This window comes from Chionomys nivalis, chromosome 24, assembly GCF_950005125.1.
Source record: "Chionomys nivalis chromosome 24, mChiNiv1.1, whole genome shotgun sequence".
NCBI lineage: Eukaryota > Metazoa > Chordata > Mammalia > Rodentia > Cricetidae > Chionomys > Chionomys nivalis.
Genome location: NC_080109.1, coordinates 5,878,672 through 5,895,796, shown reverse-complemented (window position 1 = coordinate 5,895,796; position 17,125 = coordinate 5,878,672). Strand labels below are relative to the sequence as shown.

Below are 17,125 nucleotides of genomic sequence, written 5' to 3'. Positions count from 1 at the left end.
GTAAGCGATCGTTCTTATCTTTGCAGGGAGCTTACCCAGGAAGCACGATGCAGTTTTCAGTGCAGTCAAAGCTGGCATCCGTTTATTGCTAACTGCTTGTGAGGAGGAAGGCAAGGAGGTCCTAGTACAGCTGAATTCACGAAGACCTCATATACTCCACACTAATTTTTGTGTGCCTGTGCCCAGGAATGCTATGCCACTAACCTTTCTGGCTGAGGACAGCTGGCTCTCCACTTTTGACAGTTCTCAGAGGGAACAAAGAACACAGCTGGGAGAAAGGCTCATGACCATCTAACAATGAGCAATGCATTTAGCCCAATTACACATGAAATCATCAGTGTGAAGCCAAAAGAGTTCATCTCTTGGCCCATGGACCTGGGAGACAACTTCCTCTTCTCGAAGCATCCAAAACCAGCTACAGGGAGAGGAGAGGCAGCCAGTGACGACTCTTACCGCGTGGAGCCCTTTGAAGTTATTCAGGCTTGGCCTGTTCAGTTTGCTTTTCCTCTCCTACGGAGCTCACACCAAAGACTCTGGTCAAAGACCTTCCCTTCCTCCTGTCTGTCTCCTTAACACATTAATGTCTTCTGGGTGCTCTGTACGGAGAGCTCTTTCTCCTGTCACTGTGACTCTTCTTCTCCATTCCTCTCCTGTGCCTCCCTTGTGACTATGGATGACTGATCATCACGTAAAAGAACAAAGAGTATCCACCAAAAAAGATGTTTTTCAAGAACAACCATCTGAGAAGAGAACTTATCTTTAGAGAGTCTCTGCCGCACGCAGTAAGGGGCAAAGACCCCGCATTGGAAATGCTGTCTGTGATGTACCCAACTCCAGATTGCTTTCATCTGGATTGGGGGTCAGGTCTACAGAAGGGCTACCCTTTTCTGTTTCTCATCCCCTGCCTCAACTGCTCTAACAAATTACCGCCATCTGGTGACTTGAAACAATAGAAATGCATTCTCTCATGGTTTTGGAGGCAAGAGTCTAAACTCAAGGTGTCAGCAGAGCTACATACAAGGCTCCAGATCTTTTCTTGCCTGTCCGGGCTGTTGCTTGCTTCTGGTGTGCCAGCAGGAGACTAGCCTTTGCCCATTTGGGCTGTTGCTTGCTTCTGGTGTGCCAGCAGGAGTCTAGCCTTTGCCTCTGTCTGCCCACGAACACTCCATCTCCGCAACCGTTTTCTCTTTCTTGCAAGGACACTGTCATTGGCTTTGGGGTCTATCCTAGCGATTCTGTCAGAACATGGTCTTAATCTTCCTCTTGGCAGAGACTTTGCTTCTAAATAAGGTCACATTCATAGGTTCCAGGAGGGCACAAAGCTTTCTGGACATTTTCTCTCTACTGTACAGCATTCCAAATGTCATAGAAGATGTTTCATGCCATTTCTTCTATGGCTTACAGAAAGGCTAGTGTGGAAATGGTCAGAAATGTCTTCATTCTTTTTCTGTGCATGGTGCTGTAGAGGTGTAGAGGAGGCGAGAGATGTTCTAAGAGCAAGTCTAGTAAGGACAGGCATGATGACTTGGTCTTTAGAAGTCTTGAACTCCATAATAGGGCAAGCAGTATAGCTTCAAACGAGGTGGTGTAGCTGACGTGAGAGGGGTCACTCTGTGTACTGGCTCTACTTAAAAAACATGAAGAGAAGTTGGAAATGCAGAGCTCTCTCAAGTGGAAATCTAGGTGTGGTGAATTGACCTGATAGGTACACACACACACATGCACACACACACACAAACGCACATTGGCTGTGGAAGGTAAATGACCCCAAGGCCTTGCACATGCCAGGCAAACACTCTACCACTGAGTTCCAACCCCGGTCCTCACCCAAGAATTTGATGAGACTTTAATTTTACACTTTCACGACCGAGTTGGCATTCGGTTCGAAATGAGCACATGTGATTTCTAAATGAGAACTGTCAGCATTTTGTAATCAGATTCCCTTGCTGTTTTGGGCACAAAAAAGGAAAGGTTTCTCTCTCTCTCTCTGCAAAGGACACACCAAATTTCTGCTCTGATGACTTCAGAGTGTTGTTTGGTTTGTGCTCAGACTGCGTTCGTGGAAAAGTCTCAGGAGAGATGAAAACTGTATTAGTGACACATGGTAAAAATACAGAAATTATATGTTAAATACTAGAACTTGGAGAAATTCACTTTTCTATCTAAGTAAATTACATATGTGGCCTCTATATTACTTTTTAGAAAGAAAAAGATTCCCATGAATTCAATTGAAAGGTTCTAAGTATTTTTTTCTTGCATTATGCCCATGGACATGTTCAATGGTTGAATATGTTTTAATGGTTTTTGTATTAGGTATTTTATTCCTCATACTTGGTTATTGTGTTAATTTCTTTCTGTTTGGATGAACTACCACAAAAATAGCTTAAAGAATTAAGGGTTTACTTTGTCTCACAGTTCAAGGGTATAACTCATCATGGCATGGAAGGCAGGGCAGAAGCTTCAGGCAGCTGGCTGCCTTAGAGTCGGAAAGTGTACAGAGATGAATGCTGCGGCTCAACGTTTTTATGGTTATTCTCTTGCTTACGCTAGTCCCTTTTTAGGGTTTGCTGAAGATGGCCGTATATGCTCAGTTTGCTTTCTCCATTTTATTCAGCTTGGGACCCCAGTCCATGGAATGGTATCCACACCGGCAGGGTGGGCCTTCCTACTGCAATGAACTCAGTCTAGAAACTACCTCACAGGCACACCTAGAGACTTTCCTCCTTTGTAATTCTAGGTCCTAAATTGATAATCTGTGTTAACCATCGCAAGTCTACCTCTTCTAAGCCCGGCACACAAATGTATCACCCTGAAGCCACATCTTCCACAGTTTGTACTCATAGGTTCACAACCATTTAATAACGAAACCTGCATTTAGCCCAACTACAAAAGATCCCCAGACAGGGCAGGGAACCCTGACTGCTCTTCGCACTGGAGAGGGAGGGGGAGGGGAGTGGGACATGGGGAGTGGGGGGAGGGGGAGGGAAAAGGGAGGCGGGAGGACGCGGAAATTTTTAATAAAAAAAAAATTTAAAAAAGGTCCCCAGTGTCTTGAACAGTTTCAACACTGTCTAAAAGTCCTAAACCCAAGTCTCAGCTGAGACTCAAGACGGTTTTTTAACTGTGCTTTTTTATGAAATAATAATAAAATCTCATGCACTTTTAATATACAGTGGCACAGACTAAATATGCCCATTTCAGCAGAGAAGAGAGGGGGCAGAGCGAGGGAAGAACAATCCAAAGGAGATGAATACCCAGGAAGGAAATCACTGTTTGGCCACTCGGACTTTTGAAGGAATCATCTAGACTCCAAAGTGGTTTTTTAGCCCTGTGCCTCCAGCTCTGCCTCCCGCAGCATGCAGTCTCTTTCTCGAGCGGCCTCTGTTCTGTCTCTGCAGCGTTCCTTAGTGGAAACCACACGGTCCTTGCATCTCCAACATCCCGAAGTTTCCACTGCAATGTAGATTCTACCCCTTCAGCTTCATGCAATTGCTTTTCAGAATCACCTTTATAGGGACTCCAACCCTAGCACAAGATAGATGTTCAGCCTGCTTTTAAGGAACTTCCTGCAAGCCTGCATGACTCCCTCACCCTCAAATCTTTCATGCCTATAAAACCAGTACCACACAGATGCTGCTGCCAAGTTCCGCTGCCAGCTCTTGGTTGGTCTGGTTCTCTTGGACCATGGATGCAGCCGCTGCTGTGTCCTGCTCAACCTTGAGCAACTCTTTTTTAGGTTATTGCTTTTGAAAAAGAAACTAAGTATTCTTAGCTTAGGTTCTCCCCTCCCAAATTAATTGGTGTTTTGCAGGCTGGAGGCTTCATTGGCTGGCTCTTGCTTAGGGCACCTTTCCTATGGTCCCATTGCGGAACATGATGTTCATCTTTTCCGGTGCTAATCTTTTTACATATCATAGCTACTTTTGCTACACGGTCTTTTTGTCCACAACCTCAAACCCCCTTCCTTCAGCGATTTAGTTTCCCTCTCCTTGCTTTCACTGTAGATCTGGGTAAGAGAACGAGCAGCCGTCATGTCCCGGCCTGAATGCTGTGCTGCTTTGGAATTTCCTTTGTGCGACAACAACAAGAAAAATCCATTTCTTTGGAATTCAGCGACACTCAGTCCCACGTTTTATCACCTGACTCCACAGAGGATGGGTGATTCTGCTTTCCTTCCTGAGTGTTCCAGATGATTCTGGCACAGACAGACAGCAGCAGCACATCCCGGGACATCGTAGAGGTTGATCAGAGTTAAGATCAGGACACAGGCGAATGAAGTCAGAATCTCTCCCAAAATGACTTCTGGCCTCGTTCTTCCTGAAAACTCAGGAGCTGGGCCTCCACTGTTCGCCTTTCCTTTGGCCTTTTGGTCTCCCAAACTCTCATCAGAATGGCCCATTAATCTCTGCTCACAATGTTCTAGGATTTCCTTACCCTGTACCTGCAAACTGTTCCACATTCCTCTCACAGACCAGTTTTTAAAGCCTATAAACCACGTGTTCATGTTTATCACAACAAGGATGCTACTTCCTGGCACCTGTTTTCTGTATTAGTTGCTTGAAAAAGAGAATATGTGTGTGTGTGTGTGTGTGTGTGTGTGTGTGTATGTGGTCTGTCTGTCTGTCTGCCCAGAGTGGGAGTCAGATTTCCCAAAGCTGGAGTAACAAGCAGTTGACAGCCCCCTGATGTAGGTACCAGGATCAAACCGGTCCTCCGGAAGAGCAGCAACTGCTTTTAATTGCTAAGCCATCTCTCCAACTTCTGAATCAGTTACCTTTAATGTTCATTGCTATGACAAAATATCTAATAAAAGTGATTTAAATTGGGCGGTGGTGGCGCACGCCTTTAATCCCAGCGCTTGGGGGGCAGAGGCAGGCGGATCTCTGTGAGTTTGAAGCCAGCCTGATCTACAAGAGCTAGTTCCAGGACAGGCTCCAAAGCTGCAGAGTCCTGTCTCATAAATGAAAAGAAAAGAAAGATTATAGACCACACAGGCCTCCAACTTGCAAAGAACTGGCTCCCTCTGTCTCCTGAATGTTGGAATCTTAAGTTTTACTTTGAATTTTTTTCTGATTAATGAAAAATGTCCTCTTCCACTAAAAAAGGACATTTGATTCGACAATATACTTTTAATCACAAATGATCATGAATTCTTTCCATCTATATAAGCTAAAACACTTTATTTTGCATAGTTGGAAATATATCTAATACTGCTTCATCAGATATTCATGAAGTTTATATATTCTGAAAAGACCACATTTCTGGTTTAATTTAATTAGCATTAGCAAGAATTTAAATATGGATGTCTTAAAAGTGAGCAGCCTTGGGAGCATAAATTATTCAGATACCATAAAGGGAAGAAATAAAAAGCCACAGCTGGCCAGGGAAATCAGAACAACACAAGCTCCTACTTGTAATCACCTGACTCTACAGATGGTGGTGGATTCTGCAGGCTCTTCTGAGCGCGCCAGCCCACGCTGGCAAGGACAGACAGCAGTAGTACATGCTTGGATATGTTAGAGGTTTGATCAGAGCTAACATTTAACATGTTACAGGGTAGGATACTCATACATAAACTTGGGGGGCGGTCACAGAAGCGTCTTATGTCTCTTCTGCTAAACACCTCTTATATAGCATCTCATTTAATCCTCAAGCTCCTCCCCGCTCTGTCTCTCTGTATGTGTGTATAATGTGTGTGCTGCTCTTGGAAGGAATCATATCCTCTGGAGCTAGAGTTAGAGATGGTTCTGCGGGCAGCTGAGTGGCAGTAGCAAGCGCTCTTGACTGCTGAGCTCTGTCTCCAGCCTTCACTGAATCCTTTTACTCATCCATAGTGATAGACACTTTTTTTTTTTAAAGAAAAGAGAAGGGTTGTTTACCACCCTTCAGGCCAGCACTGAAGTAGAAATTTTGGAGACTGAGCCAGCTTTATTGAATGCCTTATTGTCTGTGTTTGCGCCGCTGACTAGGGAGTCTTGAGGAATGCACCAGAGTAAAGATTATTATCACAAGGACGGCAACTTATTATTTTTATTCTTTAATATGGTCTCTTTAAGACTGTCACTAAAGTTAGCGTTTCCTTTTACGCGGAAGACCTACTTTTACTGGTGAACTTGAGACAGTTACCCGGCTTCTGCCTCCTGGAACCCATTCCGCCTGACCGGACGCCACCTGGGACTGTGTCCAAATACCAAGCAGGTGCGGAGGGAAGCGGCTGGCCGCGGACAGATCACAGTTGCGTTTGCATTGCAATTTTCGGTGATTTTAGCAAATGCTATTCTTTGAAATGTTTGCGGACCTCTCACTCAAAGGCAAGTGAAGCTTTCACTCATGAGTTAAGTGTCTGCACTTGGTTTACCCCCTGTGGAGAGAGAGTGTTCCAAACTGAGAAGCAGTGAAAATACAACCAGGGGGAAGGTGTTAAACCAAACAAAAACAAAGCCAAGCAAAACAAAGCCAAGCAAAACAAACCATAAAAGCCTGAGGCTGCAGGGTGTGGCTCAGTGACAGACCGCTTTCCTAAACAGAGCAGCTTCAGTTCTGTCTGCTTAGCTTGGGGATCAAACACATGGATGTTTGTGGTCACAAAGGAAGAGAAAGTGCATCTTGCAGTTCTGCACCTTAGCCCAGGTGAGAAGCTCGGCCAGAGGAGCCTCAGGCAGTGAAACTGAAGACGTTGTTAGCACTTTACCATTCTTGGCTATTGCCCTGGGATTCCCACATGCAGGAGTTGGGTGAAAATGGTTACGTCACACCCTATTAGGAAGATGATTTGAGTTTGTTTGTGATTATAAGATTCATTTACAGGAAATGACCTTTTTCTCAAGGCCCAAGTGCTGGCTCTATGATATAAGCTGAGCGAGGCTTACTCAGAGTGGAGGTTTTTAAACCTGTCTCCTTTCGGTTCTGTGTGTAAAGGAAGTTTCGGCCATTAGGGTTGGTGCTTTGCAAATCTGGAATGCCCAGAGTAGGCAGTGAGGCCTCCTGCAGGCTTATCATTTATACAGTGCATCCAGTCTTAGCATTGTATGTATGTTTCCGCCTTCCAAAAATAGCCTCATATTTTCCCACAAGTGAGAATATTACTAGCTTGTATATCGATTAACAGATTTGTTTTGCGGTGAACCAGCTTCAGGCATTCAAGTGGTTTTGATAAATTTGTAATTTAAAGTTTCAGAAACTTGAACCAGCTAATATTGTTTCATTAAACAAGACCTCCTGAAGCAATGGCCCAGATGGTCCAGCATCTGTGACAGCTTCAGGACTGCTGGCTGAGATGGACCTACCACACAGGATGCCCCATGAAAGACCTGATTAACAGTGTCCCCAATCAGCAGGGAGCATTTGGAGAGAACTATGCCCAAATTCCCAAATATTGTTTAAATATTTGTTTTCCTTTAAAGGGTGATATGATACAGAGATCAATACTTTGCATTGGTATGGATCTTGGTTTTTGATACAAATTTAAGGTCAATTTTGTTATATGTATATTTCTGCTCTTGATTAAAGTATTGTGTTTATATAGCTCATTTAAAAATGTAATATATAATTAAGAAATACAGGTTAATAAATAGTCATCTATAATAGTCAAGTTTGTAGTCATATTAATCAGGTTTTCTAGATATATAGAGATATATTTCAGATGGACAGGTATTCTTCAAACTTTTCAAAGACTTTCAGAATAGGGCATTTAAAATGTTTTAAGAACTTAGACTTTTCTCAACAGTGAGATATATCTGTTTCTAAAAACACCAATTACTTCAGAGAGGTTGAAGAGCTTAGAAAAAACTCATTATGGAATTTGCCTTCAATGTGACAAGGCTAGCCATTTGGGCAAGAAACTGTTCTTGTCTGGATTGCTTGATGGTATGCTGTATAAACTGGACATGCAGGACCCACAGAAAAATGACTGCTGAAGTTGCCAAAAGAAGGTGAGATGTTCCTTCAAGGTTCCTGCTCCATGAAAGAGTTTTCCAGACACTCTGCAGGAAACAGAGGAAAGTGACTAACAAACTGCCAATATAGATGAAATGATCTTTCAAATTTCCCGTTGCATGGAAAACCCTGTGAGATACTATGAGTCTGTAGGCTAAAGATGGATGCCCAATGTTACAGGAGAACTTTGAGCGACTGTCCAGGCAGCAAGATGTCTCTGTCAATTCTAGAGTTTTGGAAGTTGCTTACAATGAAATTCCTGTTTTCTTAAGTAATATTATGTCTTTCTGGGGTCTTTGATGGAGTTGAAGAATAGATGTTTATAGTAATAGTGTTCCTTATTTATGATAAAAGATAAATTATATATACAACTTTAGACTCACAAAGATATGATAGATAATAGAGTATTTTCCTTAATTTGCCAAATATTGTAGGCTAAATATTGTAACTATAGTTCTTGCTTGTTAACTGTTTTGTTGTATGTAATCTTGCTATGTTAAAATTAAAACCTTCCTTTTTATTTGGACAGAAAAGGGGAAATGATATGGGAAGTCATTCTGTATATATGTTGCTTTCTTTGGTTAATGAATAAAGCTGCTGTGGCCTATGGCAGGACAGACTAGAGTGAGGCAGGAATTTCAAGCATATAGAGGAGGAAAGAAGGCAGAGTCAGGGAGATGCGATGTAGCTGCCAAAGGAGAAATACACCTACCCATAGGTCACAGTCTTGTGGTAAAATATAAAATAATAGGAATGGGTTAATTTAAGTTGTGTTAGTTAATAAGATGCCTAAACTAAGCCAGGTGGTGGTGATGCACACCTTTAATCCCACCAGTTGGGAGGCAGAGGCAGGCAGATCTCTGTGAGTTTGAATCCAGCCTGGTCTACAAGAGCTAGTTCCAGGACAGGCTCCAAAGCTAGAGAGAAACCCTATCTGGAAGAAGAAGAAGAAGAAGAAGAAGAAGAAGAAGAAGAAGAAGAAGAAGAAGAAGAAGAAGAAGAAGAAGAAGAAGAAGAAGAAGAAGAAGAAGAAGAAGAGAAGGAGGAGGAGGAGGAGGAGGAGGAGGAGACGCCTAAGCTAATAAACCAAGCAGTGTTTAAATTAACATAGTTTCTGTGTGTTTATTTCAAGTATGAATGGCCAGGAATGAACAAGCAGCTTCCTACTACACCTCCAGGACAAATAAATTTCCTTTGTGCTGAGAACTTGGTCTTGGGGTGTCTTGTGCTGATTCTGGTCCTTTCCCAAAGTAGATACGGAAGCCAATCAACCCCCTGCCCCTACACACTCAGTTCTCTTCCAGGTTGGCGTGGCCAGGCCTTGCTGGCTGTGATCCGGCTCCTCACTCACCGCAGTTTTCCTCGTCTGCTCGGTTCCCACAGTCGTCCACACCATTGCAGTGAAGCAGCTGGGGCAAGCACTTGGTAATGTTCCCACAGGGGAAGAAACCAAGGGGACAGTTGACATCCTGTGCACTCCCAGAAGTGACTGGGGAAGAGGGAGAGAGATGCAATATTTGGAGACAGTTAATACACACATAGCACTAAAGGTGGTCCCCTCATAGTTCCCACACATTTGTCCCCTGGACCAGTTAGAGCAGGAACCTGGCATTACCATCTATGGTGGCTGTGGCTGCTTTCTTGAGTCTCTGCCTCACTAGAATGCTCATACTGGCTTCTGTTCCTAGGATTCTCTTACCAACCTCTCTTTCTTTATCTACTGCCCCCACACCTCTATGAGTGCCAAAGTGGTGGGGATTGAATCTATGACCTCAAAGAGTTGGGCACAGTAATTATCCCTGCCAGACCTCAACCTAAAATAAAGGCAGTTCACAAAAGGACAATACATCTTGGTTCCCAAATTCTCTTATGTGCTTGTACCATGAAATTCGTCTATTTCCATAACATTATGATATAATTATAATATAATTAATATTATAATAGATTGATGTTAATTTACAATTTTAAATTCTCCAACTGACAGAGCACCTGCAAATACGGGCTAAGAATCTTTTCATCTCCCTGAAATGTCCGAGAGTAAAGTGCTCCCTGTTATTACCCCCAGACACTTTGCTATATATTCCCTACAAGTAAAGGCCTTCTCCACAACATGACACAACCATCAAAATCAGATGAACACTGAGATGCCTTTGCCACGGGACTCTCAGGTTCTATTCAAGCTGGGGCTCCCAAATACCCTGTAAGTAAATGGGACAAGTTTAGGTTTAGCCCCGAGATGATTTCTTATGTCTTTAGTTTTATCTGGAGCCACCTTTGGTTCTTTTAAAAATCGTTATTATTGTGTATATGTGCGGAATGTGGGGATGAGCGGGCAAGGGTACCAGGGCACATGTGTGAAGGCTGGAAGACAGCTCCGAGGACCAGGAATTGAACCAATGACGAATGCTTAGCCAGCTGATCCATCTTACTGGTCTCTTTGTACCCCTTTCCCCAAATTTCTTCATCTTTGGTGGTGGGAACCTCAAGCTGACTTTGATCATCTCAAGCCTCAACAGAACCCACTGGTCTCTGAGGACTTCCATGCTTTCGGACACTGAATGATTTTTTCCAGAATCATCTATTTTGCCTGTTGTGGCTTCAAATCCACCATTTCTCTGAGTTCTGGCTCCTCCGGGGGGTTGAATTGTGTTTAGAAACCAAGTTAAGGACTCAGCATACAAGGCTACGGGGATGTTGTTTCCCCAGTGTCCTCAGTGGATGGACTGGGACTGTGTAGTTGCTCGGATCTGTGCATGCAGACTTCTGCATTTACTTACCAGTCTGTCTCTCGATACTGAACCCCGAGTCCCTCCTCCCACGCAGTACCACAAGACTAAGGCTGATTTTTTTTTCTCTCATTAAGTTTCTCTCCCTGCTTTTCTAACAGTGAGGAATCTGCTTTCTGTTACTTCAACATAATTCGACTGACCACTTTAGCCCCCACCGTGGACCGCCTTCCCTGCAGAGACTTTCTCTAGCATGCTCCGCCACCTGCCACTCCTTACACCCCCAACACAGAACACCTTCCTATGGGCTCCCAAATGCCTTCAGGGCACAATTGCTCAGGACAAACAGCCAGGAGGCAGAGCTCTGGGAAAGTTCTGAAGACACTGAAGGCGACCTGTAAAGACATGGGAAGAATGTTTCCCTTTGATTATGGCGTTAGTTCCTTACAGCAGAAGGAAGACATCGTGTTGTTGTAGGACTGGCAAATACGAGACGTGATAATGAACCTCTCTGGAAAGTCACCCAAAGGTTTGCAAAATAACATCCCTAGGAAAGCATGCCAGCCTGCCTGTCACCTGACTATCCAGATGTCCCATGATGTTTGGCTGTAACTCTTCAGGAATTCCTCAGCTTCTGACGACCAGGATACCCTATACGTTTTACTTCGTAACTGCAACACTTACAATGGAGTAGCTGGATTTCCATAATTGCCACGAAATATGTGAAAAACACACCCTAAAAAAGGAAAGGTTTATTTGGCTCAGAGTTTTTGTGATGTTAGTCTATGACCAATGGCCTGTTGCAGAGGACAATGCATCACAGTGAAATCTACAGCTCGCCTTTATGCCAGCCAGTCAGCGAAGAGGAAGAAGGAAGGACTGGGGTTTTGACATCTTCTTCAAATGCACATCCCCAGTGACACAATATCCTTCCAAAAGGTCCTACCTCTTAAAGATCCCTGTGCCTCTTATTAGTGTCACTGTCTGGGGACTAAGCTTAAAATATACCTCTACGAGTCAGTCTTCCAAACCACAGAAATGCATAACAGAAACATCCACAGACTGCTCATTGTGGAGCAGACAGTTCACTATTTTTAAGATTTTTTATCTTATTGTTGAGATTTTGTAATGGATCCCAAGAGAATTAAGACGTAGCTGGACACTAGCAAGTAGGGGTGAGTGCAGCTGTTCTACTATTTTGGAAACAGTGACGGTTTTGTTTTGGATGAGAGTCTTGGGAAAAAGACTGCAGTTTGTGCCACTATTATCAGTGGGGAATATCCACATTAGTGATAACCGTGAAGATTATTGGACAATGGGCTGAGTTAGCAAGAACATTTCAGGAGTTTTTGACAATTCAAGTCTATCCTGCTCAAGGTAGGGAGCACAGGCAGAGGACATTTTCTGGAAGAGTGTGTTAGCACCACAAACCCATGTTAACTTAAACAGATACAGCAGGAAACCAAGAGAGCATGTTAGACTTTGTGTGAGATTTGAGATGTGTCTACTGAACACTCATGAAACATCTTGATGTAGTAAATCTGTACTGAGTGACTCAATGTCTGACTGAAATAGTCAAGACTTTTGAATCTGGCTTTTGTTAATTTGTAGCAATTGAATTTCATACCTAACCAGTGTTAAAGCATGATTCCACTTTGGGAGGCATGTTGGACTCAGAAGAACTGAGACCCTAAAGTGATGTCAGAAGCAGACTCAGAAGCACAGGTTTTGATTTACTCTTGCCTTGCTCATTCCGCCTCCACTTCACTAGTGAAGCCACAGAAGCTGGAATTCTTCTTCCCCATGGTAGGTCATAGAAACTGGAACTTTCTCAAAAGTTAGCAATAAAATCTAAAAATACTGCCCTGACCTTTCTTTGGTTTTCTGTGTAAGTACTAGCTATAAAGAGCTTCTGCGACCTGCCCTTGTCTCACAATATGTCAGAGATCTTCTGTGGCATGCCTACTTGAGAGAAAGAAAAACTTAGCAGAGAGGCTAGGAAGAGTTCAAACACACAGATCTTCTTGATCTCTGTCCCACCCAGTCTGCCCCCCTCCTAAGAGACCCTTTTTGTACAATCACATTTCCATATAGCTGTCTATAGGTCATTGAACCTATAGACAAAGACAAAAATACAGATCAATTTTCTTTAGGAACAAGATGTAAAAACTCTCAATAAAATACTTGGAAGTCAAATCCAAGAACACATCAAAAAAGATTATCCTCTATGGTCAAGTAAGTTTGGTTCTAGAGAGGGAGAGATGGTTCAACATATGTATATTGATGAATATAATCCACAACATAAACAAACTGAAAGACAAAAACCACATGATCATCTCAGATGCAGACAAATCCAACATGCTTTCATGACAAGGGTCCTGGAGAGCATAAGGATACAAGGGACATACATCAACACAATAAAGGCAGTTTCCAGCCCACAGCCCACATCAACCCAAATGGAAAGAAATCCAAAGCATTTCCTGTAAAACCAGAAACAAGACAAGGCTGCCTCCTCTCTCCATGCTCATTCAGTATAGCACTTGAAATCTTCACTAGAGCAATAAAACAACTGAAAAAGATCGAGAGGGTAAAATAGGAAAGGAAGGAGTCAAGATATCTTTATTTGCAGATGAAAGAATTGCGTATATAAATGACCCTAAAGACTCCACCAGGAAACCCCTACAAAGGATAAACACTTCCAGAAAAGTTGCAGGTTACAAACTTAACTCACAAAAACCAGTAACCCTTCCTTATGAACTGAAACGAAATAAGAAAAAAACCAGGGAGACAGTAACTTTCACAGTAGCCTCAAAAACATCTTGGGATAACCGAAAGAATTGGAGAAAGAAATAAGATACCAATAGATAAAAATATCTTCCATGCTCTCAGTGCATTTTTATTCAACCTACCAAAATCTACATATCCATCACAATCCCCACCAACATTCCAATGCAACTCTTCACAGGAAATTGAAAGGACAATTGCCAGCTCCATGTGGAAACACACACAATGCACACACACACAGAGAGTGAGAGATACACACACACACACACGCATACACGCACACAACACACACACACGTACGGAGCAATATACACACACACACACACACACAGGATAGCTAAAACAATTCTGAATAGAAAAAGGAATTGTTGAATTCCTTTTTAGGTAGAATCATCCTAGATTTCAATTTCAATTTATATACAGAGTTATAGTAATAAAAACAGCATCATATTGGCATAAAAACAAACCTGTTGATCGATGAAATGTAACTGAAGGCCTAGACATAAGTCAACACATCTATGGACTTCTGTTTTTTTTTTTTTTTTTTTTTACTAAGAAGTCAGAAATACACATTGATTAAAAAAAGATAGCATCTTTAACAAGATGATCAAACTGGAAAGTTGTATGTAGAATACGAAGATCTATATTTACCACCCTGCGCAAAACTCAACGAAAGGCCAGACACCCTGAATCTAACAGAAGAAAACATATGGGATATCCTTGAACTCATATGGCACAGGACAAGTTTTTCTGAACAGAACACTGATAGGACAGGCACTAAAAACAACAATCAATAAATGGGACCTCATAAAATTCAAAAACTTCTGTATAGCAATGGATAGAGTGGCAGCCTACAAATGGGAAATGATCCTTACCAATTATACTTCCAATAGAAAGTTAATATCTAACATCTATAAAGAACTAAAACACCGGACATTAAGAAAACAAGGGTTGGAAAGATGGGTCAGCGTTTAAGAGCACTAGCTGCTCTCCCAAAGAACCTGGGTCCAGTTCACAGTACCCACACGGCAGCTCACAGCTGCGTCCAGTTCACAGTACCCACAAGGCAACTCACAGCTGCCTGTAAATCCAACTCCACGAGATCCAACACCCTCTCACAGACATACATGCAGATAAAAAGACCAATGCACATTAAATAAAAATAAATAAAAAACCATAATAACCCAATTTAAAAATGGGGTATAATTAAATATAGAACCACTATAAGATGAAACACAAGTAAGACATATTCAACTTCCTTGGTCATCAGGGAAATGCAGATCAAGATTACTTACAGCTTTTATCTTACACCAATCAGAATGACCAAGATCAATAAAACGAATGACAGCTCATGCTGGTGATGATGGTAAGCCGAACACTCAACCATTGTTGGTGTGAGTCTAAACTAGTACAGCCACTATGGACATCAGTGCGGTGGCTCCTCAGTGAGCTGGGAGTAGATCTACCTCAAGATCCATGTATACCCTTCTTTTGCATATATCTAGAGAACTCAACTTCCTACCATAGAGACACCTGCTCAACCATCTTCATAGCTGCTCTTTCCATAAGGGCCAGGAGTTGAAAATGGCCTAGATGTCCACGAAGAAATGAGTGGATAAAGAAAATGTAGTAATTTTCACAATGGAACATTACTGCTTTAAAAAAATGAAGTCATGAAATGCTCAGATAAATGAATGGAGCTAGAAAAAAACATCATCTTGAGTGAGGTAATGCTGACCTCAAAACACAAATCTTTTTTTTTTAAATTTATTTTTTAAGTATACAGTAGTCTGCCTGCAGGCATGCATGCAGGCCAGAAGAGGGCACCAGATCTCATTACAGGTGGTTGTGAACCACCATGTGGTTGCTGGGAATTGAACTCAGGACCTTTGGAAGAGCAGGCAGTGCTTTTAACCACTGAGCCATCTCTCCAGCCCCCTCAAAACACAAATCTTAAATGAGGATTTTAGCTTTCAAGCCTTTGAAAGGCAAACCATAATCCATCAGACCACAGGGATCAGGTATAAAGTAAGTGGTGAGGGGAGCATCTTCCAAGGAAGGGGAAATAAATATATAGTAAGGAATGACAAGAGAGAGACTGGAACAGGATGATTAAATGGGGAGGGTCAAGGGAGGGAACATGGAGACGGCTGATACTAAGATGTAACACTAATATTTGAGAGGTCATATGGAAGTCTACTACTGTAGAAGCTGCTATGTATATATATGAAATTGGGGAGATAGTGCCCCAACTAGACATTTCTCACTTCCAAGTGAAACTTCAAGTACCAGGAAAGGGTTACATCTAATTGTATTGTTGGTCAAAGAGGCCCTATGGAAATACCCAAATAACCCAATACCAAATAGCTATGTGCCAAGGCTATTGGCTGGTCTCCACAAATTGATGGAAAGTCCTAACTGCTGAAGATAAGACTTAGAATCTTATGGAGACATGGAGAAGTCAAGTTGGTGCCTAACCAGAGCCTTCATCCCCACTGACAAGTGTTTGTGGTACTATAAGGTTATCACATACACATATGAATCCACAGAGACTGTGACAGTGTGCACGAGACCTTCACAAGTTCAAGTCAGACAGAGTTCCGGCACTGAAGGGGAAGAGGAGACAAGTCCCCATTTCTATCCCTGAAGCTGCCTCCAATTGACATCATCTTGCTATGGAAAAGTTAGTTTTCTTCAATGGAGTCCCACTGGGTACATGTCCAACAGTACATGGTCAACAAAAAACCAACAATTCAGTGTTATTTTTGTCTCATATTGCTTTGTTTTGCTATTTAAAAAATCTAGCTAGTCTTCTGCTTGCGTATTATAATTTCCAATTTTCTGTTTCTATGTGTATGCATGTATGTGTCATGCCACTCTCTCTGTGTTTCTTGTGCTTTTTCTTTTTCTCTCTTTCTTCTTTTTACCCGTTTGTTTTCTAAGGAGAGAGATCAAGGAAGTGAATGGGTAGGGAGGATCTGGAAGGAGATGGGGGAGAGGAAACAGTAATCAGAATATATTGTATGGATTTTCAATTAAAGGAAAGAAGAACAAAAGAAATAGTTTCTTGATTCTCCTTCCCATGTCACTTAGATCCTCATTTCTTATATCTCCTCTGTAGCAAAGTGTATGCCAGAGCTCCACACGGGCCTCTGACAGACAGTTGTTGGCTTGACTTGCGAAGTTTCCCTAATTCCCCCAATGGAATATTTATCTTGTTGAGCAGTGCAGTGATGTCTTCAGGGCCACTTGATTTTCACTCTGTTCTTTGGAGTCCTGTCAACGTTGGTTAGCTTTTCTCTGCTGTGCTTCCCCAGCCACCCACTTGTGGCATTAACCTGTCTGTCTCTGTGCAGTCATGTCTACAGTTCTGAGCTCAGTATCTGAGCTGAAGCTCGCCTGGGGCAGGGGAAGACATCTCATGGCTGTTAGAGCTCCGCATAAAGAGCGAACAAAAATGCTCTGGGAACACAGGATACCTTTGCTGTTGTTCCTGCTTTGTTTTGTTTTTTAAATCCTAGGATGTTAAGAACCGGTTTTTGAGGGTGTAGTATAAACAATTTGCAATTGTGAGATGTTCTACACATTAATCAGGGCTCCCCATTCTGCATAAAAGACACATGGATGACACATTTTCCAATGCAGAACAACTGAGGTTTCTCCATGTTGTGTTTATGTAT

The 17,125-nt window shown here is 42.4% G+C and overlaps 1 protein-coding gene across 5 annotated transcripts in view; it reads right to left on the bottom strand.

Moving 5' to 3' along the window:
- Rxfp1 (relaxin family peptide receptor 1) overlaps positions 1 to 17,125 on the bottom strand; it is an 83,088-nt gene that overhangs the window by 49,350 nt on the left and 16,613 nt on the right. For 2 of the 5 annotated variants that reach the window (XM_057757229.1, XM_057757230.1), the window contains exon 2: positions 9,287 to 9,424. The exons of 2 other annotated variants lie outside the window; for them this stretch is intronic. In XM_057757229.1, the coding sequence (XP_057613212.1) occupies positions 9,287 to 9,424 (138 nt within the window). Of the gene's footprint in view, positions 1 to 9,286; positions 9,425 to 17,125 lie in introns of those variants that run through there. One more of the 5 variants, XM_057757233.1, reaches the window with a different exon arrangement.